General features: G+C 54.5%; 1 protein-coding gene across 2 annotated transcripts; it reads left to right on the top strand.

Annotated features, from left to right (window-relative positions):
- Nucleotides 1-941: 941 nt before the first annotated feature.
- Nucleotides 942-25,129, top strand: LOC118880819 (plasmanylethanolamine desaturase). 2 transcript variants are annotated; one of them, XM_036824859.1, is made up of 6 exons: nt 943-1,184; nt 9,016-9,135; nt 18,428-18,519; nt 19,715-19,859; nt 21,415-21,627; nt 24,071-25,124. In XM_036824859.1, exons 1-6 carry the CDS (start codon nt 1,061-1,063, stop codon nt 24,190-24,192), a joined length of 816 nt encoding a protein of 271 aa, XP_036680754.1. In that variant the 5' UTR covers nt 943-1,060; the 3' UTR covers nt 24,193-25,124. The 2 variants fall into 2 exon arrangements, with proteins under 2 accessions (XP_036680755.1, XP_036680754.1); XM_036824860.1 differs by lacking the exon at nt 9,016-9,135 and having other exon boundaries at nt 942-1,184; nt 24,071-25,129.
- The last annotated feature ends 286 nt before the right edge of the window (nt 25,130-25,415 follow it).

The following is a 25,415-nucleotide window of genomic DNA, read 5'->3' on the forward strand; positions in this document are numbered from 1 at the left end:
TTACCTGCTGAGGAAGTAAAGTCATTTGGCTGAGACTTCATTCATTCATCAAGCATTTACTGAGCCCTACGCTGATCCAGACATGGAGGTTCAGCTGTGAACCAAGCAAGTCCCAGCCCTCAGGAGCTTGTTTTCTGGTGGCGGAGACACGAACTGTAAGTTCACTGCCTAAGACAAGCACTGAGAAGACGGGGTGATGTCACAGTGACTGGAGGAGTGGGCACCTCTCAGCGGCGTGGTGAGGGGGGACCTCTGAGGAGGCAACACCACTTGTTATCATGAGTAAAAATATGCTGCGGTCTAGCTTGGCCCGGCGCCTAACAGATATTAAGCGCTCACCAAATCTTACAGTGACTCTCATCAGTCTACTGTCCTCTCCCTCAAGAGAACAGGCGCTCCCGGACACACAGCACGAGCTGTCACACAGTAGGGGTACGCTCGGTCCTCGTAACCTCTGCACGCGGTAGGGCTCAGAAGTCAGTCCAGTGTGAATCGGCCCCAGCCAGGGACACTGTTCAAAGTGCCCACCAAGCCCTGGCTCCCCCGCCCCGCCCAGGCGCCCTCCGCTCGAGTTCCTTGCACACAATAGGCGCTTGGCTGTGCGTGCTGAAGAGACGCCCGCTTCTGGGTCCGCCGGCGCAAGACCTCGGCCCTTTGCACCGGTGGGTAAACCGAGCCCGAGGTGGGTGACGACGCCGCCCGAGTTTCCGTGCGGCTGGCGACCAGGCCGGAGGCGGAGGCGGAGGCGGAGCTGTACTGGCAGGGAGGCGCCGCCACCCCACAACTTCCGCACCCAGCTGCGCCAGCTGCGGACCTGACCCCCGCGCGGCGCGGTTGGTTGCGGCTCGGCGGTCGCTGATTGGCTGACGTGTCCCCGGCGCGGGTCCCGATTGGCTGTGACGCGCGGCCGGGCGAGGCCCCCGCCGCCGCCGCAGCCTCGCCTGGGCTGGGCGGTCATTGGGCGGTGTGATCTCGCCGCGGTTCCGCGGACCTACAGCTGCCGCCGCCGCCGCCGCCGCCGCCGCCAGCAGAGCGCACCGGGCTGGCCGGGCGAGTGGCTATGGCGGGCGCCGAAGACGGGCCGGGCCAGCAGCCGGAGGTCGACGAGGACGAGGCGGCGTATTGCCGGCGCTGGGGCGCGCAACATGCCGGGGCCCGCGAGCTGGCCGCGCTCTACTCACCAGGTAGGACCTCCGGGCCCCCCTCCGGGCCTGCAGTCATCAGCCTGGGCTGCGGACAGCGACCCCGGGTCCCCTGTATCGGAACCCCAGCCTCCGGCCCCAATGCAGAACTCCATCCGCGGCTTCTAACTTGCAAATAGCTCCCATAAGTCCGGGGACAACACCCCAGCGCCCCTTCCAAGCCCAAGGCAGAATCCCAGCCCCGGAGCTTTCTGGACAGCTCACATCACACAGCTAGGTCCGGATCCTAGCTCGGGGTACCTGCGGCTGCAAAGCGCGCCCCTAGTCTTAGGGACCCCCCACCCCAGGACCCTGTCCAAGCCGAAGGCAGCCCCTCAGCCACATGCACTGCCCCCTAAAAGTCACACCCTATCCCAGGTTCTCCAGATCCAAAATTCACACTTTAGGACCCCATCTGCACCCCAGCCAGGACCCTGGGCGCCCCAGCCAGGACCCTGAGGTAGTGACCTCAAATCTGGGCATGTCAGGCCCCCTGCCCTGGGAACCCCAACTCAGGGGCCCCCAGCTAGAGTGCCCCAGAGGCACTTCCTCCAAAGCCCCATCTTAAATTTATAGTTTCAGTCTACAGACCACCATTCCCCCACTGCATTAACTCTCATCCTATATTTTGGAATCCCCGGTGGTGAGGGCACTGCAAGTCTCCCAATTTAAGCTCCTCTCATGTACAAGCCCCAATTCCAGCCGTTTCCTTCCCCCATGTAGATATATTAGCCCCCTCCATTGGGACTTGGGGGGTCCCCAGACCGGACCACAGCTCAGAGACCCTTGCTCTGGTTCTGCGCCAGGACAAGGTCTCTGGTTTCTTCCCGCTGGGCCTACCATTTCTGCTCCAGCAAGCACCAGCCTCCACCCCCTTCTCTGACTTCCACTTGAGCCTCAAGAATCTCATTGCCAGGCCCCAGCAGGGCAAAGTGTCCCCAGGGGTTAAGGGAAGTGCCTTTGAGAACTCCAGAGTCAAGTGACTGGGAGGCCCCTCTGCCTGGGTGTTGCCATCACATCAAGCTTTGTTTGTCAAACATTCTGACATCTTTCCTTTTGCTAGGGAGCAACCACCATGCACAACCCTTGCCTGGGGTGGGCATGGGTCCACTACCGCCTTTGGCTTTTTTCCCTAACTGGCCTGGGTTTGCATACCATCTCTGCCATAACTATCTGTGTGACCTTGGGCCATTTGCTTTCTTGTTGAGTCCTAGATCACCAGAGGCCTTTCTGGACTTGCAATTCCATGTTTTGGGTGTGACTTTTTTCATACCTGACTTGGGCACCTGGCCCAGGATACCATGGTGTCTTCAGCCTGTTCCCCCAGCACCCAGCTTGTGGACTTAAAACCTCCTGTGCTCCCTGGGGCAGGCTGGACTTGGCATCCTGACTCTTCTTCTTAGCTGTGTAACCTGGGCCAAGGCACTTTCCCTTTCTGAGCCTCAGTTTCCTCACCTCTAAAATGGATACAAGATAAAGTTTATCAGTTCCTTAGTGTCGCTGGGAGGAGGAAATGAGATTGTCTACCTTGGTGCAGTGCCTGCCTTACAGTAGGCAATCCCTATTATTAATCCAATAGTCTGACCCTCCCTGTGAGTCTTGGGGTAAGCTGCCTCACCCCTCTGCTTCTCAGACTCACCACCTGGGAATCAAGGGTAAGGATTCAAAGCCTGCCTCCTTTGGTGTCCAGCTGTGCCCACTCAAGTAAACCCTACCCACCTTCAACCAAATCATACCTGGGCATTCTGAGCCTCCTCAATGGACTGCCGTCTCCTCATTCCACCATGATTGCATCTTTGCCCAATTCTGGTATCCCCAAGTGCCCCTCACTCTCTGAAGAGCAGCCACTGCAGGGATTTAAGGCTGCAGACAGTCTCCTGGTGCCCCAAGCCTGCAATCAGAGGCCTTATCTCGTCTTACCCTAGAGTTGGGGCAGGGCAGGGGGAGTGCCTGGAGAGGGGGAGTGAAGGAGGAAGAGACTAGCTTCTCCAAATTCCATAGACCTCCCTCTGCCTGCCTGTGTCCCTTGGCCTTGAGGAAGAACCTCAGTCTCTGGGCCTGACCTATAAGATAAGGGGCCAGGCTGAATACATATTGAGCACCCTCGTCCCAGGCCCTGTTCTAGGCTTTGGGGGCAAAGTGGTGAACAAAACAGGAAAAATGGAGCTGGACTTTAGTAAACCCAGTAAATAAGGGAAATATCTTACTTGCCCAGTGGTGGCAAGTGCTGTGGAACAAACATATAGCAGAAAAGGGAGAAGTGAAATGTTGGGGACAGTGACATTTTAGAGAGGGGGCATTTAAGGCCTCACTGAGCAGGTGACATTTGAACAGAGACCAGAAGGGAGGGACTTCTGAAGATATTTGAGGAAGGATTGGTCCAGACCAGGGACACAGCAAGTGCAAAGGCCCTAAGGTGGGAGCAAGCCTGAAGTACTTGCAGGATACCAGAGAGGCCTGTGGGCTGGAACAGAGTGAGCCGGGGGAGAGGAGGGAAAGTTTCTGGGTTCCAGGACTGAATTCTTGAGATTCATGGGGCCAGTGATGGGTTGGCACCATGACAACTGGCAGCAATAATAAGGCAGTTAACCGAGTTGGCATTGATTGAGCACTGACTATGTGCTGGGCACTTCCCTTATGTGCTCTCATTTCATCCTCACTACGGTTGTCTCAGGGGCAGCCTGGTATTAACTCCATTTTACAGGGGAGGAAACCGAGACCCCCGTAGCCTCCTCGTAGCCCACCCCCGACATGTGTTCTTCCTAACGCTTGTCGTGCCTGGGCTTAGGCTTGCGTCTGTCCCCACCAGAGGAGAAGGTCAGCAAGGCCAGGGGCAGCATCTGTTTGGCTTGCCTGAAGTGCCTGCACCCTGTCCATCTTTAAGACTTTCCCTGGGGCTTAGCAAAGAGTGGTGACCTGCCCACGGTCACACAGACAGTTAGCCAGGCCAGAACGAGAACACTGGTCGGGGCGTTCTAGGTTCTGTGTTCCGAATCTTTGCTGTGGAAGTGAGCCAGCCCAAGTGGGTGTGCGGGAGGGGCACCAGTGTTCCAGGTCAGCAGAGCAGCATGCGTGCAGGGCTGGCGGCAGAGACAGTGGGCCTAGTGTCGGCCGAGAGCTGTGAGTCGTCTGATCAGGGCAGCCTCAGCCTGATCCCGTGGACCCTGAGTGTCTGGCCAAGGAGTGTCTGACCCAAGCACTCCCCTGGGTCCCGGGAGCCACAGAGGGTCCAGGTTTGGGGTTTGCAGCACCACTCCACCCTCTGCCAGGTGCCAGCGCTTGTGAAGGGTGGCTGGGCTTGGCAGGCCTACCCCAGTCTCACGGGCAAGCCTGGAGGCGAGGCAGGTGTCCAGCTTCCCGGCAGGTGCCAACTGACCTCTGACTGTGTGGGTCCCACTTCTCAGATACCTAGGCTCCAGGGGTGGATCTTGGGGGGTCACCAGAACCCCTGTTCACCCACCCTGGCTAACTACGGATGCCCCTGCCCTGTGGGACACAGGGACTCTTAGCGTGGGGTGGGGGAAGGTGGAGGGTGTCAGGAGCGCTGGGTGGGGGTCCTGGCCTGTAGTCCCAGAGCTGAGCCTGGATTCTGTCCACCAAGACAGGCCTCCCTGAGGCCCCTTCCCTGGCTGGGCCTGGTCCCTGGCACGTTCCTGGCCCAGCTTTCCCTCTGTCTCCCTCAATCAGTCTTGTTCTTTTTCCATTTCTTTGTCTCTCCTTCTCTCTGGCCATACTCATGTTCTCTTTGTCTCCTTATAATCAGTCCCTGTCTCTGTCTCCTTCTTCTCTCTGTTTCTCATCGTTTTTTTTTTTTTTTAATTTTTGAATTTTATTTTATTATTTATTTTTTATACAGCAGGTTCTTTTTAGTGATCTATTTTATACATATTAGTGTATATATGTCAATCCCAATCTCCCAATTCATCCCACCACCACCACCCCGCTGTTTCTCATCTTTCTGTGTCTCTGATTCCTGTTCTCTCCCACCTCTCTCTGTCTCTCTGCCTCTGTGTCTCTCTGGTCTCTCTACCTCCCGTCCCCCCACCTCCCTGAGGCCGAGGGTCTCCTAGTGGCCAAGGACCATCAGAAGTGCAGGTTCCAGGGCTTGTCTGACTGAAACCAGAAGAGTCGGACCTGATACCAAGCCTTTGGCTGTGGCCTGTCCCCAGGCAAGCAGAGATGGCCTCCCCTGCACCTCCCAGCCCTCCCAGCCCTCCACACACAAGCCCGGCCCCCTCCCCAGGCCAACAGGCAGTCACTGCTGTCACTCAGCCCAGATCGTGGACCCTGGCCAGGCCAGGGGCTGGCTCAGGGAAACAAGGCTCAGCACTCTGCCAGAGGTGGCCTGAGCCCTTCTGTCCAAGGAAAGTCCTTCCCCTCCCTGGGCCTCAGTCTGCGCATCTGTGAAGCCACACCGTTTAGACCACCTGACCGCGCAGTCCCTGCCAAGCTGACTGTCCATGCTGTGACTTCGGTGATTCTCGAGGGACTTTGGACAGCACACTTCATCACTCCAGGCCTAGTTTCTCCTTCTGAAGGAGGGGGCAAATAGCCCCCAGCCCATGGCGTACGGCAGGCAAGGGCTTGTTGGGATCGTCCCTGACACTGTCCCTGGCATGTAATAGGTGCTCCATGAAGGCCGCTTATTATAATAGATGTATTTTTTATGGGTCATAGTTGAGGCACTTGTTCTGCAGAAGGATCCAGAGGCCAGAGAGAGAGTTTAGATGGGAAAATATTCAGATTTTGGGACATTCTTCGTGGCCAGGGGAGAGAGCTGGGCTATCTTTGGAATCAGGACAGCCCCGAACATCCAGGCTAACGAGCTCAGAATCCAAACCCAGTTTTCATTTTTACCCACTGAGCCTCAGTTTCCTCATCTAGGAAATTGGGATCACACAGTTCCTCCCTGGAGGGACTGAGACTTGAATGAGAGACTGAGAGACTATGCCTTGGGCTTGAAACCTCAGATGACTGCAGGGGCCTGGCCAGGACCGCCACCAAGGGAAGCCACCCAGTATGAGGCCGCAGGGAGGGGAGAGGACTGGGGTCAACCAGGAGCTCTTGCCCCATCTGATGGAGGCAGGCTTGGGCTGGCCAGAGCCCTGTGTTCTCAAAGGAAGTGGGAGAATAGGAATTTCGTGTGATTTTTTTTTTTTTTTAAGTGTAGCTGATTTTTTCAAAACTAAGAGCAAAATATGACAGAGGGAGTGGGTCTGCAGCATCTCTGATGTGGGCTGCACCCTGTACCCCAGCCCATAATAGGCCTCAGTGGGTGTTAGCCATTGTTGTTGTTACTGTTACTTGATCACGTTGCTGTCCCTACAGGCTGGGCGGCAGCAGATCGGTACTGAGGAATCACCTGTCCCTTACCACCACCCCTCCCGGCTTCCTGCTTCTGAGCCCCAGGTCCTGGCCACAAACAGGAGCCACAAAAGGGAAGGCCCTTCTGGGCCTGGTCATGGTGACCTCAGGTGGGGGCCTGTGGGGTGGCAGGGCCCCGTGGCCCAAGGGAAACAGCCCCTGACTGCGAAGTAGGCAGCAAGGGGCTTCTGCATCTGCTGCTGTGTGATGCTGTTGGGGTTCTAGCCCTTTCTGGGCCTCGGGGTCCTCATCTGTGTGAGAGGGGCTGAGGGATGTGACCCTGGGCATGTCCTTTCCCACTCTGAGCCTTGGTCTTTTCACAGCTGTTCGGATTCTGGCTCAGGGTGCAGTCTGCTGCTGTACAGCCTGGACAAGGCCCTTTCTCTCTCTGAGCCTGTTTCCCTGTCAGGAACAGTGGGACGCCTCATACTTCCTTCCCACAGTGCTTCAGTGAGGGGTGCCCAGAGACAAAGCCTGGCAGTCTTTCTCTAGGATCGTGGTTGGGATCCACGATCCACAAGCGTTTATTAAGCAACAACTGTGTGCCAGGGCCCTGGTGAGCAAGCCAGGCATGGTCCTAGGCCTCCTGAGTTCACATTTAGGGAGGGGAAGACGGATGTTAGACAGGCAGTGACAGTCCCTCATGATATGGGTCCCATGTTGGGGGAGCCTGGGGGTTAAAGGAGGCATCATGGATGGCTTCCTGGAGGTGGAGGTTCCAGGTAGAGATATGTAAGAACAGATTTGTCCTTGGGACCAGCTGCCTGAGAAAACAGTATTCCCAGGGGCCCTGTCACACGTTGTATCACCCATGGGGTCTTTTTATTTCCTTTTGCTTTACTAATCTTTTTTTTTTAATTTATTTATTTATTTATTTTTGGCTGTGTTGAGTCTTCGTTGCTGCACGCGGACTTTCTCTAGTCGCGGCGAGCGGGGGCTACTCTTCATTGCGGTTCGCGGGCTACTCATTGCTGTGGCTTCTCTTTTTTTTTTTTAATAAATGTATTTGTTTTATTTATTTATTTTTGGCTGCGTTGGGTCTTCGTTGCTGCACGCGGGCTTTCTCTAGTTGCGGCGAGCGAGGGCTACTCTTCATTGCGGTGCATGGGCTTCTCATTGCGGTGGATTCTCTTGCTGCAGAGCACGGGCTCTAGGCACGCAGGCTTTAGTAGTTGTGGCACACGGGCTCAGTAGTTGTGGCTCACGGGCTTAGTTGCTCCGCGGCATGTGGGATCTTCCTGGACCAGGGATTGAACCTGTGTCCCCTGCATTGGCAGACGGATTCTTAACCCCCGCGCCACCAGGGAAGTCCTACATTCACAAGTTTTAAGTTCAAAAGGGAGTACGTGAAAAAGTCTCGACCGTATAGGTATTTTTCCCTTTTTTCACCTAAATGGCTGTTTAGCACTTTGCTGTTTGCACTTACCAGTTTGTCCTGCATGTCCCTCCATAGCCACGTATTAACAGTCGCCCAGGCTTTCTTCCTGGCTACAGAGATGCCATAAACCAAATTAATTTGTCTGAGTGCCCCGGCAATGGACACAAAGGTTATCTTCAAAGTTTCTATACCTTCAACAAAGCTGCAGTGAGTGAATCAGCTTGTCTGAGCTCATGTGCTATTAAAACAGGTGCCAAGATTTAAAGAGACGATTTCACACCCACATCCTGATTGCTGGCTTCTGTTGAGAATTAGAAGGTCTGGCCTCCCTGGGCCCACACTCCCCCTTGGCAGTAGTCAGCCAGTTAGTGGCTACTGCTTTAGAAAGGGCACATGTGCTGTGGTGTCCCCACCCAGCCCACCTCACTCCTTCAGATCACCTGCCTGGCCCCTGGAGTTTGAGACCCCTCATCGGCACTGCCTCTTCTCCCTGTGGCTGGAGCCCTAGAGGGGATAATCAAGGCCTTATTTCTCCTGAATTCCTGACTCATTGCCTGGAGCCCTGCTTGATGGAGGTTGGGCGGGGTGTGAACCTCCATGATTAAAAGCTGTTTGTAGCCTCTGCCTCCAAATAATTACCTACAAAAGGGGACAGGTGATGGGATGATGACAGTTAAAAAAAGAAGCTCATTAAAATTCCTTCACATGTCTCCAGAGAGAGCCCAAAGGGGCCCAGGAGACCAGTATTCTGGTCCTGTCTGCCAAAGAATCAGCATGTGCAAAGCCAGCTTCATGGGCATCAGACCTGTGCACAGGGGTCTGTGCTCAGAAGGGCCTCACCAGAAGAGCTTGGTTTAACACAGCCGGCCCTGAGTGTCTGACCTTCGGCAGGCCCTTCCCCTTCTCCAGGCCTCGGTGACATCATCTGTGAAATGGGCAGGCAGTCCCTGCGTTCAGCCTGTAGTCAGCACTGCAGACTCTCAGAACACAGTCAAAGAGCCCCCATGGGCCCGGCTCTGCCTGGCTTTGATCCGTGATCCCTCGGCCTTTGCCACCCGCCCTGCACTCACCTCTCGCCTCCTCTCCCTACAGGCAAGCGCTTCCAGGAGTGGTGCTGTGTGGTGCTGTGCTTCAGCCTCATCGCCCACAACACGGTCCACCTCCTGCTGCTGGCTCACTGGGAGCACACACCTCTTGTAATGCTGGGAGTCGGTGAGTGCCCGCAGCCCTGCTGCCTGCCTCGGTTTCCCCAGGGGCCAGGGACCTACCTAGTGTCTGCGCCACTCTGATGGCGACTTACACGCGTGTGTGTGTGTGTATGTGTGTGTGCGCTTGCGTGCACATGAATGGGGTGCAGGCTGTGGGAACCCTGGTTCCCGTCTCAGTCAGTGGCACCTGTGTCCTTCCTGTCACTTGGGCCAAAAACCTGGGTGTCATCTTCAGCTCCTTTCTCTCACATTTCACTCCAAAGCATCAGCAAATGCTCTTGGCTGTCCTTTCGTGATGCATCCAGCATCCATTACTGTCCACCTCTACCATCACCTCCCTGGACTATGGCGAAGCCTCCTCCCTGGTCTCCCTGCCTCCACCTCTGCCCCCCACTGTCCATTCTCCACAGGCAGCTGGGAGGATCCCGTTGGATCCTCTGTGAGGTCACGCCACTGGCCTGTTGTCCCCTGTATGCTTAGAATAAAACACCAACTCCTCAGCACGGCCTGGCCCCAGCCCCGCCTCACATCATTTCCTTCCTCTCCTCTGGCTCACCCTGCTGCCGCCACACTGGCCTCTCGCTGTGCCTCCACCAGGTGCTGTCAGGCACACCCCTAGCTCAGGGCCTTTGCACATGCTGTTCCTGTGCCTGGAACTCTCTTCCAGCAGGTACCTACGTGGTTCCCTGCCTCGTCTAGGTCACCTCGGGGAGGCTCTCCCTCAACAATAGCAGCCCTGCCATACACCACCCCTCACCCCACTCTGTTATACAGTCTGTTTCTTTGTTTATTACTTATCTCCCCAACTCAAATATCAGCTCCCTGAGAGTAGGGATTTTTGTCTGTTTGCTGCTGTGTCCCCAGCCCCGAGCACAAAGCCTCACACAGTAGGTGCTTGGTAAATATTTATTGAATCAGTGAGTGAATGAATGAATGAATGAGCTGCAGTGTATTAGTACCTGTTGAGTGTTTTCCATCGGTCAGTCCTCACCCATCCACAGCCTGGGGGGGTGGAGGCTGCAGTTGTCATCATTTTCCAGACGAGGAGACCGAGCCTCAGAGAAGGGACCGGCCAGAGTCACACCTCAAAACGGAGAGCACGACATAGTTCTTAATTCACTGTCTCCACTCCCAGGTCCTGGAGTGACTCAGTTCCTTCCTCTCCGCACACCGCGCCCCCCTTCCCTCTAATTCAGGTGCTCATCCCCTCCCCCACCCTGGGCTCCCAGGCTGACGGGGCAGCAACTATGCCCTTGGTCCGCCTAGCCAGCCCCAAGTGTTCAGCTTCCACAGTCTCATTAAAAGCATTCTGGTCGCCTAAGCCAGTAGCGCTCAGGCCAGCTAATTGAGCCATCTGGGTCTGGGGTGGGGATAGGCATGTGCTGGGGGCGGACCAGCTGAAGGGGAAGGAGGTTAACCCATCTAGTGCCAGGGAGCCTGGGCCCCGCCCACAGGAGCCAGACATGTCCCCTCTGCCCAGGGGTGAGAAGGACCTCCACCTCCAGCCTCTCTGCCTTGGAGCAGCACATTCAAGGGCAGGGATGTAGACCGTGTGAGCCCCGACGCCCCATCTGGGGGTGGTCACGAGCAGGCCCCTACAGTCCTGGGTTCAAGTCCCAGCTCTGCCACTTCCTGGCTGTGTGGCCTTGAGCAAGTGTCAGTGTGCCTCTGAGCCTTGCCTTCCACGTCTGGAAAGTGAGACTGCTCACAGCCCCTGCCTCCTGGGGCCACTGTGAGGGCAAAATGCAGGTGTGCGTAACTGCTGAGAGGGCAGCAGCTGAGTAGAGGTGGGGAGGGGACACCGCCCGACATTCACTCCCCAGGGCTCAGACCTTCTGCCTCCACGGTCAGTTTAACAGTGGATATTTCCCAAGCCTACCGTGTGTAAGCCCCATGCTGGGCTCTTTTTTTTTTTTTTAAGGAATTCCTTTATTTGTATTATTTATTTATTTTTAGCTGTGTTGGGTCTTCGTTTCTGTGCAAGGGCTTTCTCTAGTTGCGGCAAGCGGGGGCCACTCTTCGTCGCGGTGCGCGGGCCTCTCACTGTCGCGGCCTCTGTTGTTGCAGAGCGCAGGCTCCAGACGCGCAGGCTCAGTAGTTGTGGCTCACGGGCCTAGTTGCTCCGCGGCATGTGGGATCTTCCCAGAGCAGGGCTCGAACCCGAGTCCCCTGCATTGGCAAGCTGACGCTCAACCACTGCGCCACCAGGGAAGCCCCATGCTGGGCTCTTTTAACTCTTGGTGGCAACTGAGTGAGGAGGGTCTGATCACCGTGCTCTGAGAGGCCAGGTGACTTGCCCGTCGACCCTAACCCGGGCAGCAGCAGAGTCTGGGATTTCATATCCAGACCTGGCCGGGGACTGTGCAGCCTCCAGTTGGCACTAGGAGGAGAGGGTGTTCTAGGCAGTGGGCCCAGTCTGGGCAGAGGATCATTAGCACCAGAGCCCCAGGTGTATGTTGTGTGAACCGGGAGGGTGGGCATCCCAGGCAGGTCGCTGCCTCCCTGGGCGGTTGGGACCAGACCCAGGAGACTTCGCAGCACCTGCCTGTGATAGCAGCTCTTCCACCCCGCACCTTTGCCTCTAGGCTGATAAGGGCAGACAATCCCCTGATAGTGGTGTTTGCACAGTTCCTAATGGATTTAAGTAGCCGCCCTGATTTGTGTGTTGACATGCAGGAAGTAAGGGCACCGTGCCAGCCTACACAGCCCACCTGCTGCTGTCTCCCAAGAGGTTCTGGTGCCCCTGGCAGGCCCCAGAAACCAAGGGAGCCAGAAGCCCTGAAAAGGTGCCCAGTTAATAAATACAGATGATGCAATCCTGGGTAGCAAAGTCAAGATAAGGGAACTAGCAGGGAAGAGGAGAGGTAAGAGGTCAGGGAAGGCTCTCTGGAAAAGTGACATTTGCACAGAGACCTGAAGGAGGTGAGGGAGGGGAGGCAAACAGTTGTCCCTGGGGTGTTCCAGGCAAAGGGAACAGCAAGTGCTGCAAAGGCCTTGAGGCTGGGGTGAGCGCTGAGCATTTGGAGGATAGAGAGGAGGCCCGTGTGGCCTGAGAAAACTAACCAAAGGAAAAGTAGTTGGTGGCAGCTGAGAGACAGCTGGGGGCAGGTCGTGTAGGGCCTTGAAGGCCATGGTCTGGACTCGGGGTTTTATTCTACAGGCCGTGAGAAGCGACTGGCGATTTTCCCACAGGGAGCTGACATCATCTGATGCTGCAGGGAGGATGGATGGGGGCAGGGAGGGCCAGAGAGGAGGTGAAGGCGGTGACCCAGAACCCTGTAGGGCAGTGGAGGTGGTGAAAAGTCGTCAGATTCTGGGTGAGCTGTGAAAGGTGAGCACCAGAATGTGCTGTCAGGTTGGCTGTGGAGGTGAGGGGGGAGGGGTCAGTGGCCTGAACTATGGAAGGGACCTTTAACAGCCAGGAAGAGGTTAGAGGACCCTCGTGAGGGGAGATGCTTGGGATGCCTGCCTGAGGGCCAAGGGAAGGTGTTGAGCAGGAAATTGGAAATCCGGAAATCTGGGTGTCCTGGGAGTAGAGATGGTGTTTGAAGCCCAGATGCTGGCAGAGGGCCCCGGGGTGGGGCGGAGGGACTGTGTGCGAGCAGAGAAGAGGCCCGAGGCCTCCAGTGCTTGGGATGGGGAGAGGAGGAAGAGCCGGCCAAGGGGGAGGAAGGGGAACTGGGCAGGCTTGCACAGGCCGAGAGGAGAATGTGTTTCCAGAAGACTCGGGGGTCGTCAAGGAGCAGCCAGCCGAGCAGAGTAGCAAGATGGGGCCGCGAGGGGACCACCGGATTTGGCCACGTGGAGGTCATTAGTGACCTTGACGAGGACAGGGTGAATGAGTACTAAATGAGTGGCCCCGGGAGCCCTGAGCTATTTGCTGCACTTGGGGAAACTGGAGGGAAGGTGTGAGGGCTCGTGAGCTGGTGCCTGAAGGAGTGAGTAGGAGTTTCTGGCAGACAAATGGATGGGGGGAGCAGGGGGTTCCAGGCGGGGGGCACAGTGAATGCAAAGGTCAGCAGTCACAGGGCCCCAGGTCATGGCCAGCCTCATAGGTCAGGTGCGAAGTCTCCACGGGATTTGAGCTGAAACGTGGTAAAGACAGGCTTTGGCCCCAGGACTGTAGGGACCAGCCTTCAGCAGTGTCTGCTTCTGTCTCAGCCCCTCTGTCTCCACACCAGGCCTTGAGGTGGGCAGAGCGCGAAGAAGTCCCAGCCGGGTGACCTGTGGGGAAATGGAGGCCCCAAGGGGCCCAGGGACTGTCTCAAGGTCACCTGGTGAGTCAGGGTAGCCTGGAGTGAATCATCATCTCCTATGCTGTCCCAGCGTCCTGCAGGCAGGGTGGTAACTAGGCCCAAGCTGCCCCCAGAGTGAGCCAGCCACCAGGCGCTGACACCAGCATTGGGACAAAGAAGCTTCTGTGTGCCCGCCTCTGCCACCCCTACCCCCATAAAGAGGACTTGGGCAGCAGGCCTGAAGGCCTGGAGTTGCTGCTCTAGAAACAGCCACCGCCCGTAGATCACAGAGCCGTTTCCTCCCTTAGGCCGGGGGAGGGCCCTGTCTCTCCAAAAATAATTCCTGACGTCTGCCTAAAGCCCACATCCCTCCCTGCTCAGCAGGCTGACAAGGCCAGGGGCTTGAGGCTCAGAGAGAGGAGTAATATTTAACTAACTGTAGCTACATTTGGGGAGCACTTACTATGTCCCAAGGACCTGCATTAGCCCACTGTTATTAACTGATTGTAGTTAAGTGAAGTAAGTACCATTAATATCCCCATTTCCCAGACGTGCACGTGAAGGCTCAGCATCGTCATGAATGGCCCTCGCCTTGGTCTCTGGCCACTGGCCAGCAGCCCTGACCGCCTCAGGGTAGCCCTCACCCTTCAGGTCTCCTTTCCTCCTCTGGCACGTGGGATGTGGTGGGGCCTATCACAATGGACGTGCGTGAGATAATACACGTTTTTTTAAATGGACTTTATTTTTTAGGACAGCTTTAGATTTACAGAAGATGAGCAGATAGTACAGCGAGTTCCCATATACGCCCTGCCCCCAATTTCCCTTATTATTAACATATTAGTATCATACGTTTGTTACAATTAATACACCAATATGGATACATTATTATGAACTAAAGTCCATAGTTTATTCAGATGTCCTTAGTTTTTAGCTAATGTCCTTTTTCTGTTCCAGGATCCCATGCAGGATTCCACATCACATTTAGTTGTCACGTCCCTTGAGGCTCCTTAGCTGTGACAGTTTCTCAGGTTTTCCCTGTTTTCAGTGATCTGAACAGTTTGGAGGAGTGCTCGTATTTTGTAGGATGCCCATCTGCTGGAATTTGTCTGGTGTTTTTCTTAGTGGGTTATGTGTCTTGGGGAGGAAGCGCTCAGAGATCAAGTGCCATTTTCATCACATCTAGCAAGGGTATGTACTATCAGCATGACTTATCACCATGATGTTGACCTTGACCACCTGGCCCAAGTGGTATTTGTCAGGTTTCTCCACTGTAAAGTTACTCTCTTCCCCCCGCCACCTTCTGTACTGTATGCCCCTTGGAGAGAAGTCACTGTGTACAGCCCATATTTAATCTGTGGGGAGTTAAGCACCCCAATGTTAATCGTGATCACAAAACGTTGTTTTTCTAATATTGTTTTTATTATCACTGTTATCATCTGTAAGGATTAAATGCTTAGGACGATTAAGGAGATAAGATGTATAACCAGCTTAGGACTGGCCTTGGTACAGTTTAGGGATTAAGAGAGATAAAACGTTTAAGGTTCTGGCACAGAGCCTGGTAACTATAAGTGCTCAATAAATGTCAAGTAAAAATAAATAAGTAAATAAATGAATGGATGGATAGATAGATAGATAGATAGCTGACATCTTTACCCTAAGAAGATGAGGGCATGTACCTTCACACAGGCTTGTGAATGCATGTTCACAGGAGCCTGAGTCATACCAGCCCCAACCTGGGAACAACCTAGTCGTCCAACAGCAAAACGGATAAATGTACTGTGGTACGTCCAGATGGTGAAATACTACTCAGCAATAAAAAGGATGAACTCCTGATACACACAACCACATGGATGACTCTAGAAGCATTATGCTAGTGAAGGAAGCTAGACCCAAAAAAGCACATACCATAAGAATCAATTTGTATAAAGTTCTAGAATTGGCCAAACCAAAGTATAATTATGGGAAGCAGATCAGTGGTTGCTGATGAAACAGGGGTGGGGAGGCAGTAGGGGGACTGCTGGGGGGCTGCGTTCTCCTGAAGGCAGCATTTAGGGGCAGGATTAGTCCAAGCTGTTGGGACAGGGGCTCAAGAGTCACCTCAGCTGACCCTTCGCTGTGCAAGTGAAGATGCTGAGGCCCAGAGGGGGCAAAGGGCTTGCCCAGGGTCACACAGCAATATGGTAGCGAGAGATGAGGCCCCCGACCCTTGATCTAGCTCCCCCTTAGCTCTTGGCCACAGTGCCTCTAGTCCCTCCTGGTAGATGCAAGGCAGTGTGTACACAGCATCCTGTGTAGTTTGCAGTAGGAGCTCTGTTAATGCCCCTGGACCTACTGAGGTACAGTTTAAGGGCATGAAAGCATGCTGGTTTTGGAGGCTGGTAGACTCACCTCTTCCCATCCCATGGCTGCCACTTCCAAGCCATGGGGCCAGGGGTGCTGCTTCAACCTCCCTGAGCCCCTTTCCTCATCAGAGAAGTGGGGAAAATAAATGAGGCTGTCACCTCAGATGGTGACAAGTGCTGTAAAAGAAGTAAAGCAGGGAGATGTGACCAAGAACACCTGCCTGGGAGGAGGGCTTCGCCAGGGGGTTGGTGATGTTTGCTCTGAGCTAGAAGGCTGAAGAGGAGCCAGCCACTTGGGGGTCTTCAGGGAGAGGGTGGGGTGCCAGGTAGAGGAACAGCAAGTGCAAACGCCCGCGGCTTCCCCAGATTCCCCAACTCCTTCCCCAGCCCAGGTCCACCCTCCCAGCACTGTCACTAAGGAGCATGACTCCCCAGCCCTGGGCCGGGCCTTGTGTGCACTGGCCTTCGAGCCCTGCCAAGCCCTCCCCTCTCCCCAGCCCAGCCACCCATGCAGTGTCACCCCCTTCCCCGCCCTGTCCTTTGGCTTCTGCATGCCAGGAGGTGCTGTATGGCTCCACCTGGCGGCCCACTTGTCACCAGGAACTTGCAATGTATGCAGCTGTATCTCCCCTGCCCCCTGCCATCCCTCCTATGTTTGGCATATGTGGGGTGGGTGCTCCAGGGCCTCTGGAAAGCCTTCATTCACAGCCACCCCAAACTCGGGCCCAGGCACCAGAGCTGCACGTCCACGATGACCCACACACTCACTCTTGCTCCTTCTCTCATGAGTCCTGCTCTCCAGGGAGGCATCTGGGGGATTTTCTCAGCCTTCACAGTGCCTCAGGGCCCTGGTCCCCTGTCCCCAGGGGGCTATGGGACCTAGCAGAACTCGAATAACCTTTAAATGGCCCAGCTGGCCCTTGGACAACCAGTTCACACCAAGAAACTGAGTCTGGGAGGGGAGGGGGGCGGGTTGCCTAAAGTCACGTGACCCAGTGGGCCGCATTTACCAGCACTTAAAACTGCATTTGTTTTGTGTATTTGTTTACAGCTTCCTCCCCCCACCCCCCCATATCTCTGTCCCAACAACATGAGCTCAATGTCTGATGCACCTCTGGCTCTAGAGCTTGGCACACAGTAGGTCCTCACAGAATGTCACTTGATAGACTAAATGACTGAATAACAACAGTAATAATATGTACTGAGGGCTCACTATGTGCCCTACACGGTACTTAACGCTTTACATTGATTCATTCAACGAATGTTTACTGAACCATATCATGTGCGAGGAATTGGAATGTAGCCATAAACGCAAGACTAAAATCCCTGACTTTGTGGAGCTGATATTCTTGTAGGGGAGACAGTAAACAAACAGAAATGAAGTCCAAGGTGATAGGTGCTCGGAAAAGAAGATGGGTGCTAGGAAATGCTGGAAGATGGGAATGGTTACAATTTTAGATCAGGTGTCCCCGGAGGACCTTTGAGGCAAAGATCTGAAGGAAGTGAGGGAGTGAGCTGTGTTACCTCTTGGGAAAGAATGTTCCAGCAGAGTGAAGAGCAAATGCAGAGACCCAGAGGCATGTAAGGGGGTGTAAGGGAAGGGGAATATGCCAGTAGGGCTGAGACACAGAGGGAGGGGAGCGTGATGGGGGTGGCACTGGTGTGTTACCTTGGGCAGCTTGCTGTCCACTCCACCTCGGTTTCCGCCTGTGGACAGTGTCGTGGTGCATCCTGCTGTGTTATATTTGGACCCCAAGGCAGGTTAAGAGCCCAGCTCTGCCACTTGCCATCTATGCGACCTCAGTCTAGTTATTTCTGTTCTCCAAGCCTCAGTTTCCGCCTCTATAAAGTAAGAATAAAAATGGTACCAACTTCTAACAGATTGTGAGAATTCGTTAAGATCAAGCATGTAAAGCACTTGTGTCTGGCACTGAGAAAGTGCTCGATAAATGGTAGCTGCTGTGGTTTTTTTAATCATCATCATTCGCATCCATCTAGAGGAAACTGGGGCACAGAGAGGTTGAGTAACATGCCCAGTGTCACACAGCTAGTGAGTGACAGCTGGAATGTGAGTCCAGATATAACAGCACTTAACCTCTGTATTATACTGAACCCTCAAGTGAGCGAATGGTTTGGGGGTCTCTGAGGGGACTCCACTCCAGTTCTGAACAAATTCAGAACGAAGACAAGGAAAAGGCTGCTGGAGGCCAAATTATCACACTTAACTGTTGATAAAAGTTAGGTTGCGGGGAATGTGGCTTCCATCTGGACCTAACGTACTTCCTGACACCAAACCCCAGAAGGACATTTTCATCTGGTTACCAGCAGCACTGGGGCAGAGTGGGCTTCCCTACATGGGGCGTTTGGGGGTCAGAGAGAAAGGGACAGTTGGCTCCTAATAGGGAAAAGTTGGGCTGATCTGAGCATGCCCGGTTTACTCTCTCCAGACTCACCGAGCAAATGAGGCCCCACATCTCCCTGGGGAAGAGCAAGTAAAGGGACAGACTGAGGCCAGGAATGTTATTCCTGAGACTCCATTCACAGGGGACAAAGTGTCCCAAGTAGAGAAGGGACACCTTCTGCCCCAACAAATGAGTGAATGAGCGAGCAAGCAAGCAGGCGAGTGACTTCCTGATTTGGGGTGGGGAGTGGGCAGGGGTATCCCTCTTGTCCACCGCCCCCCCACCCCCACCCCGGCTCATGCTCCTCTTGTCCACAGTTGCAGGGGCTCTCATTGCTGACTTCTTGTCTGGCCTGGTGCACTGGGGAGCCGACACCTGGGGCTCCGTGGAGCTGCCCATCGTGGGGAAGGTGCGTATGTTGACCCAGCCCCAAAGCCCAGCCCATCTCCTCCAGGAGGAGGTCGGGCTGTCTGACCTTGGGTGAGTCCCCTTCCCTCTCTGAGCCTGTTTCCCTATCTGAAAGATGGGAAGTGTGGTTCCAGCCTGACCCCCATGCCCCTCCTCCAAGACTAGAACAAGAATCCCCTGGGATTTTCTGGAAGCATCAGGTGTGGGACAGAGAGCTTTGATACGTGGCCACCTCACCGGAACCCCTTGAATTTGGGGACCACGCCACATCTTATTCTCCTTTGCCTGCCCTGCTACACCTCACTGTTTTCGTTGAACTTTATCTTGAGTCAGTCAGACTTTTTTGATTGTGGTAGAAAATCTGGTACAAACTTAACCAAAGAAAGGTACTGATTCGTGTAATGAAAATTTTAGGAGTAGAGCCAAATTAGGGCGTGACTGGGTCCAGTGGGACGGACAGACCATATTCTTTGGACTCAGTCCCTCTGCATGTCTGTCTCTGCTGGCTCCACTCTCATGTAGGCTTTCCCCCGTAAGGTGGCCAGGATGGCTCACAGCTGCCTAGACTTCCATCCTCCCAGCTCAGGGCCCCCAGTAGAAGAACTCCCCTTCCCCATAGTTTCGGCCAGAGTCCCATGGCTCATTCCCATTGGCCCAGCTTGGATCACACACCCATCCTTCATCCAGTCACGGTGGCCAGAGGGATGGGGTGCTCTGATTGGCCAGGCCAGGGTCCCGTGCTCACTCTTAACTAGGTGGAATCAGCCCATTGGAACAGCTGGTACTAAAAGAAGAAGGGGAGGCTGTTACCAGAAGGAGGGGCCTGGACGTTGGAAAGAAAGAAAGGGTCCTGCCTGTCACTGGGAGGGGCCTCCTCAATTGTCTTAGGGTAGGAAAGGAGGGTGGAGATTGTCTCCAAACCCCCCCAGAGCCCAGGTCAGGAGACTGAGGCCCACAGCGGGGCAGTACCAGCCCAAGGCCCCCACCAGGTCATTTCGACCCATCTTGCGCTAAAGCTGTTAGACCCAGACCCTGAAGGCTGGGTGGGATCTGTAGCAGTGGCGTGGTGGGACAGCATCTCAAAGGCAAGGAGGTGAGCCCGCGCGGAGTGTGTGCAGGAGGTCGGGGAGAGTGGCCGACCACCACAGGCTGACTGGTCGGATGGATCCCCTCTCCCCCCCCCCCACCCCACCCAGGCTTTCATCCGGCCATTCCGGGAGCATCACATCGACCCGACGGCCATTACGCGGCACGACTTCATCGAGACCAACGGGGACAACTGCCTGGTGACGCTGCTACCGCTGTTAAACATGGCCTACAAGTTCCGCACCCAGAGCCCAGGTAAGAGTGCCCCCTGGTGGGCCTCCAGGGAGCCATCGGGGACAGGCACACACGCACCCCTCCCGTGAGCCTCCTGTAGCTTGTGTGTGTGTTTGGCCCCTCACAGTGTTGGAAAAATTTTTAGTTAGTTTCCCTCATGTAAAATTGGGATATTTGACATGAAGATCTGTGTTTCCAGCTTCTCTTGAACAATCCGATCTGGCCACCCTGGGTCTTTGTTCCCACTTGGCTGTACTGGGCTGGAGCTGAGCTGCAGGGGCCCCTCCCTTAGACAGAGATGCACGCTCTCCACTTTGCCACAGTCCCCACTACTCCCTGCTATCCAATGCCTGGCCTGCCTTGCTCATCTGAATTACCTCCCTGGCCCTGAGGGCTTCTGGTTTTGCTGCCTGGGCTTAGTGGAAAGAGTATATGTAGCCTGCCAACCCAGTCCTGAGTTCAGACCTCTGCCCTGCCTATCTGGGGGAGGAAACTTGTGCCAAAGCAAGTCACTTCACCTCTCTGAACCTCAGCGACCTCGTCTGTCAGGTGGGGGATGAGTCCTCCCCCTGTGCCAGATCCTGTTCTAACAGTTTGACACGGTGCTTATCTTTAGAGCAGCCCCGCTGCGGGGAGATGTGATGAATGTCTGTGGTGTTGGGGGTGCTGCCCCGCCCACCTCCTCTTCCCCAGTTGGGGCACCCGTCCCCCAGCTGCTGTGAGCATCCAGCTGCCCCTTCTGAGAACTGCCAGGGCAGGTCCCGCCTCTTCCCTTGGGATAAGCCTGAAGCCAGTGACAAAAAAAAAAAAAAGCCGGCAAAAGCCAGCCCCCTGGCCTCTGAGCGGTACCAACTCTATGGAGTCATTAACATTTCAGACCCCCCCACCCCACCCCACCAGGATCAGGCTGAGACAAGACTCCCCCCACCCCATCTTTGCTTAACTCTTCCCCTGCCCTGTCCTGCTTTCCTCACTCCCTCAGATGTTTTTCCAGAAGAGAGGATTTCCTACCCCACCCCCACCCCCCCCCAGTCAGATAACTCATGTGCACATGAATCCTTGTCTCAGGCTCTGCTTCTATGGAATCTGGACAAAGACTTATTTCGTTGTTGAGGAGCTTGAGACTCAAAGAGGTAGAGTCGTTGACCCAAGTTCATACAGTTAAGAAATGTCAGAGCAGGGGGGAATTCCGTGGTGGTCCAGGGGTTAGGACTCGGCGCTCTCACTGCCGAGGGCCCAGGTTCAATCCCTGGTCGGGGAACTGAGATCCCACAAGCCACGCGGCGTGGCTGAAAAAGAAAAAGAAATGTCAGAGTAGGGATCTGCACCCAGCTCTGCCTCATTCCAGAGCCCACATTCTTAACTATTACCTATGCTTATTCCATTCTGCCCACTGAGCAGAAGGGGAGACTGAGGTCCAGAGGGGAGTCTGAGCTTGCCCGAGTCCAATTGGGAGGTTGGAAAGAGGCCTGGGTGCTATCCTGGGAAGGGAGCTGGGCCAGGCTGGCAGTGGGCCCCCACCCTGTGGACAGCTGTATGGGGCCTATGGTCACCCCCCCCTCTACCCACGCTGCAGAAGTCCTGGAGCAGCTGTACCCCTGGGAATGCTTCGTCTTCTGCCTGATCATCTTCGGTACCTTCACCAACCAGATCCACAAGTGGTCACACACGTACTTTGGGCTGCCGCGCTGGGTCGTCCTCCTGCAGGACTGGCATGTCATCCTGCCTCGTAAACACCATCGCATCCACCACGTCTCACCCCACGAGACCTACTTCTGCATCACCACAGGTGCGGCTATAGGGTAGCGTGGAATGGGCTGCCCCCACTCTGACTGCAGCTCCATCCTTAGGATCAAGGGGCACAGGTCACAGTGGGAGGTGGTGCAGTCCTGCAGGAACATTCTCTCAGAACACACATTTCTTGAGCATCTACTACATGCCAGGCACTCTTCTAGGTGCCAAGGACACACACACACACATACCCCCTTCATGGAGTTGTGATTCCAACCACCCATCCATCCAGCAGATATTTATTGAGCACCTACTATGTGCCATATAGCACTGAACAAAACAGGCAAAAATCCCTACCTTTATAGCATTCACATTCTAAGAGGGGACATTCCAGGCACTAAATAACAAGTACTATATCTGATTGTCCTAACTGCTATGGAGGAAAATAATGCAGAGGGTAGGAGAGGGAAATGGGGAGCTTCACCCTTTAAATAGGGTGATCAGGGAAGGCCTCACTGAGAAGGTGACATTTGAACTGAGGGAGAGAATCATGCAGATCTGGAGGAAGAGCTCTCCAGGCAGCAGGAGCAGTAGGTGAAGGGCCTTGAGGCAGGAACCACATGCCTGGTTTGTTTGAGGAGCAGCAAGGAGGCTAGTGTGGCTTCAGTGAGAGGCGTGAGGGGTAGAAGGGTCGGAGAGATGGCAGAGTCCGGGTGTGAGAAATGCTGTGAGGGTAAACAAAGCAGGATGAAGGGCAGAGAGTCATGGGGGAAGAGGGCATAGCTGTTTATTAAGGAGATCGGAAATCTGGAAAAAGTGGGGGGGTTCCCTGCAGATAAATAGGGACAGATCAGTCCAGGCAGAGGGAACAGCAAGTACACAAAGGCCCTGCGGCAGGAACAGGTGACCCAGGAGTAGTAAGGAGGCCCACATGCTGTTGGTAGTTAATGGGCCAGTGCCAAAGACGTGGGATGAGGTGAGGCGACCAGGTTTTCCAGGGCCAGCTGGGTATCTTTTTAAGGTTAAGTATACCACATGTGCTGTTAAGTCAGACCAACTTGGGTTCAGCCTTCAGCTCCTCCATGTGTGACTTACGGAGGCTCACAAGCCTCCCTGGGTTATCGTTTTTCTCATTCACAAGATGGGGCTCAGCCACCTCCTTCACATACCACCTCCCAGGGCTGGGGTGTGAGTGGTAAGGTGGCAGATGCAAAGTGCTTGGCACATAGTAGGTACTCAGTAAGCTACAGCTACTGGTTTGGGGGCAGGGGTTGGGGTGTTTGGTTTGGTTTTGGGGAGGTTGTTTTGTTTTTGTTTCTTGCGGTTTTTTGCCTTTCTGGAAGCAGAACTGAGAGCCACAAAAAAACATTTTTTGTACACCCTAAAGTCATGCTTTCTAGGCGCAGTTGGAGGGGTTAGAATTTAGGCTGTTGTGGAGATCATTTAACTGCTCAACCAGAACTGGTATCAATCTTGGCTTGGCCATAAACTAATTGGCAAACTCCCCTCCAAGGCTCAGTCTTTTTTTTTTTTTTTTAAATCAATTAATTAATTAACTAATTTTATTTTTGGCCACGTTGGGTCTTCGTTGCTTCGTGTGGGCTTTCTCTAGTTGCGGGCAAGCGGGGTTTACTCTTCGTTGTGGTGCGCAGGCTTCTCTTGTTGCGGAGCACGGGCTGTAGGTGTGCAGGCTTCAGTAGTTGTGGCTCGTGGGCTCTAGAGTGCAGGCTCAGTAGTTGTGGCGCACAGGCTTAGTTGCTCCACGGCATGTTCATCTTCCCAGACCAGGGCTCGAACCTGTGTCCCCTGCATTGGCAGGCGGATTCCTAACCACTGCGCCACCAGGGAAGTCCCCAAGACTCAGTCTTCTCATGTGGAAAGTGGGACTAATAATAGTATCTACTTCAAGGTTCAGGTGGTAGACTGTAATACAGATTAAATAAGATTATGAGCACTGTTCATTGAGCACCTACCATATGCCAGGCATCATCCTAGGCAGTGGGATCAACAGTGAAACAACATGGGGTTCTACTGTTCAGAGCTGACATTCTAGTTGGGAGTTGGGGATAAAAACCAACACAAAACAGGGAGGTGACGAATTAATGAGAATGGTTACAGGTTATCATAAAAGCTGTAAAGAAATAAGAAAGGGTGACGTGACAGGCCTGGAGCACTGCTAAGCGGTAGTCAGGGAAGGCTTCCTGGAAGAGGTAGCATTAGAGCCAAATGATAAGAAACACTGCCTCCATGCCTGGCATATAGTAAGCACTCAATAAGAAGGTGAATGAGGGGATGAAGGCATGTCTGAGCAGCCCCTAAACCCATTGGTGGGAAGCCCCTGTCCCAAGATTCCTTGGTCAGTCCTTGTCCCCTGCCCCCCTGCAGACTTACTCTCAGTTCCTCCCCTGCCCGAGGCAGGGCTAGCTCTCTCTCTGCGTCCTCTCACTGCTGCTCTCCCATTCAACCCCTCCGCACACCCCCCTGCCCTGTTTCCACTGCAGGCTGGCTCAACTACCCTCTCGAGAAGATGGGCTTCTGGAGACGCCTAGAGGACATTATCCAGGGCCTGACAGGCGAGAAGCCTCGGGCAGACGACATGAAATGGGCACAGAAGATCAAATAACTCCTCCGGGCCACCACCTCGTTGCCAACCTTACCCAGCTCCCCCAAACCGAAGCCATCTGCCAAATTCCAGCCTCCTTGCGCTGGCCCCTCCAGGTGGAGAGGACACCTCCTGGGCTGGGCCCAGGCACCCCCAGCCCACCCCTTGTGACACAGAATACTTGAGCCACTGATTTTTTTCATTTCCTTTCCTTGACCCCTCCCCAGCCACCTGAGCTGCTCTGTCTGCCAAACCTGACTCTGCAAAAAAAAAAAAAAAAAAAAGAGCCCCGCCCTGCCAGCCATCCCTTGGGTTGAGGAGAAGTTCACCAACTCCCCACACTCCCACCACCCCTTGCCCCACTGGGCAGCCCTTCAGCGTGGCTGGTATTGGGGCACTGAGTCATCTTGTCTGTTCCTCTTTGCCCTCAGTGGTCTAGGAGCCCCCAGGCACACCTAACTGTCCCTGGAGCATTACCCTGCCATGGACCTGCAGACTGACCCCCAAGGCCTGGGTGGATAGACAGCCCCAGTCACCACCTTCAGCCTAGCTTGTCCACCCAAGGATGGCAAAGTGCAGCAAGGGTCTGGGGGCAGCTGGCCAGACGAGGCTGGAATTTCCTGATCAAGTCTGGACCCCCCTTCTTCCCCACCCCTCCCCCATGTGATTCCAGCCAGAGCTGATGTTTCTAATCGGAGGATGTCTTCGAAGGGCACAGCCCCTGCAAAGGGTCTTGGTCATTTGGAAGGGGACACAGTGTCCCCTCTGGCCGGGGGTATGTCAGAGAAGGGAGAGTGGGGCTTTTTAGTTTCGGTTATTTTTTTTTTAACGGTGCTTGCTTGTTTAATGTAAATAATAGAAAGCCTTAATATCTTTTCTGTAACACGGAGTAATATTTTAATGTCATGTTTTGGATGTATATAATATATTTATAACAAAGCAGCAAGAGTCTACTTAACCTCGGCTGCCTCGTGTTTCCTGGTTGGCTGGGGGAAGGGAAGTAAGGAGCCTGGAGGGCGAGGCCCCACCCCTACCCTATTCCCAGCTTCCCTCGCAACGCTGGGCTAAGGATGAGGGCTTTGTCATCTAAGACAGTGAATCAATGTTGACATCTGCTCCAAACACTTTTGGAAGGGAGCCGTGATTTGGTGAGGAATGGTCTTCATGCAGGAAATCATGGTAATAAGTAACAAAGGCTGATCCCTATTGGTGAATTCCTTTGGCAAATGTTTATTGGCACCTAA

This window comes from Balaenoptera musculus, chromosome 15 (assembly GCF_009873245.2).
Source record: "Balaenoptera musculus isolate JJ_BM4_2016_0621 chromosome 15, mBalMus1.pri.v3, whole genome shotgun sequence".
Lineage (NCBI taxonomy): Eukaryota > Metazoa > Chordata > Mammalia > Artiodactyla > Balaenopteridae > Balaenoptera > Balaenoptera musculus.

What these genes read in the sequence shown, in the direction of transcription:
- LOC118880819 (XM_036824859.1), top strand. Translation starts at nt 1,061, where the DNA reads ATGGCGGGCGCCGAAGACGGGCCGGGCCAGCAGCCGGAGGTCGACGAG. An exon ending in GGCCGCGCTCTACTCACCAG is followed by an intron (nt 1,185 to 9,015) that starts GTAGGACCTCCG and finishes CTCTCCCTACAG; the next exon opens with GCAAGCGCTTCCAGGAGTGG. An exon ending in GTTCCGCACCCAGAGCCCAG is followed by an intron (nt 19,860 to 21,414) that starts GTAAGAGTGCCC and finishes CCCACGCTGCAG; the next exon opens with AAGTCCTGGAGCAGCTGTAC.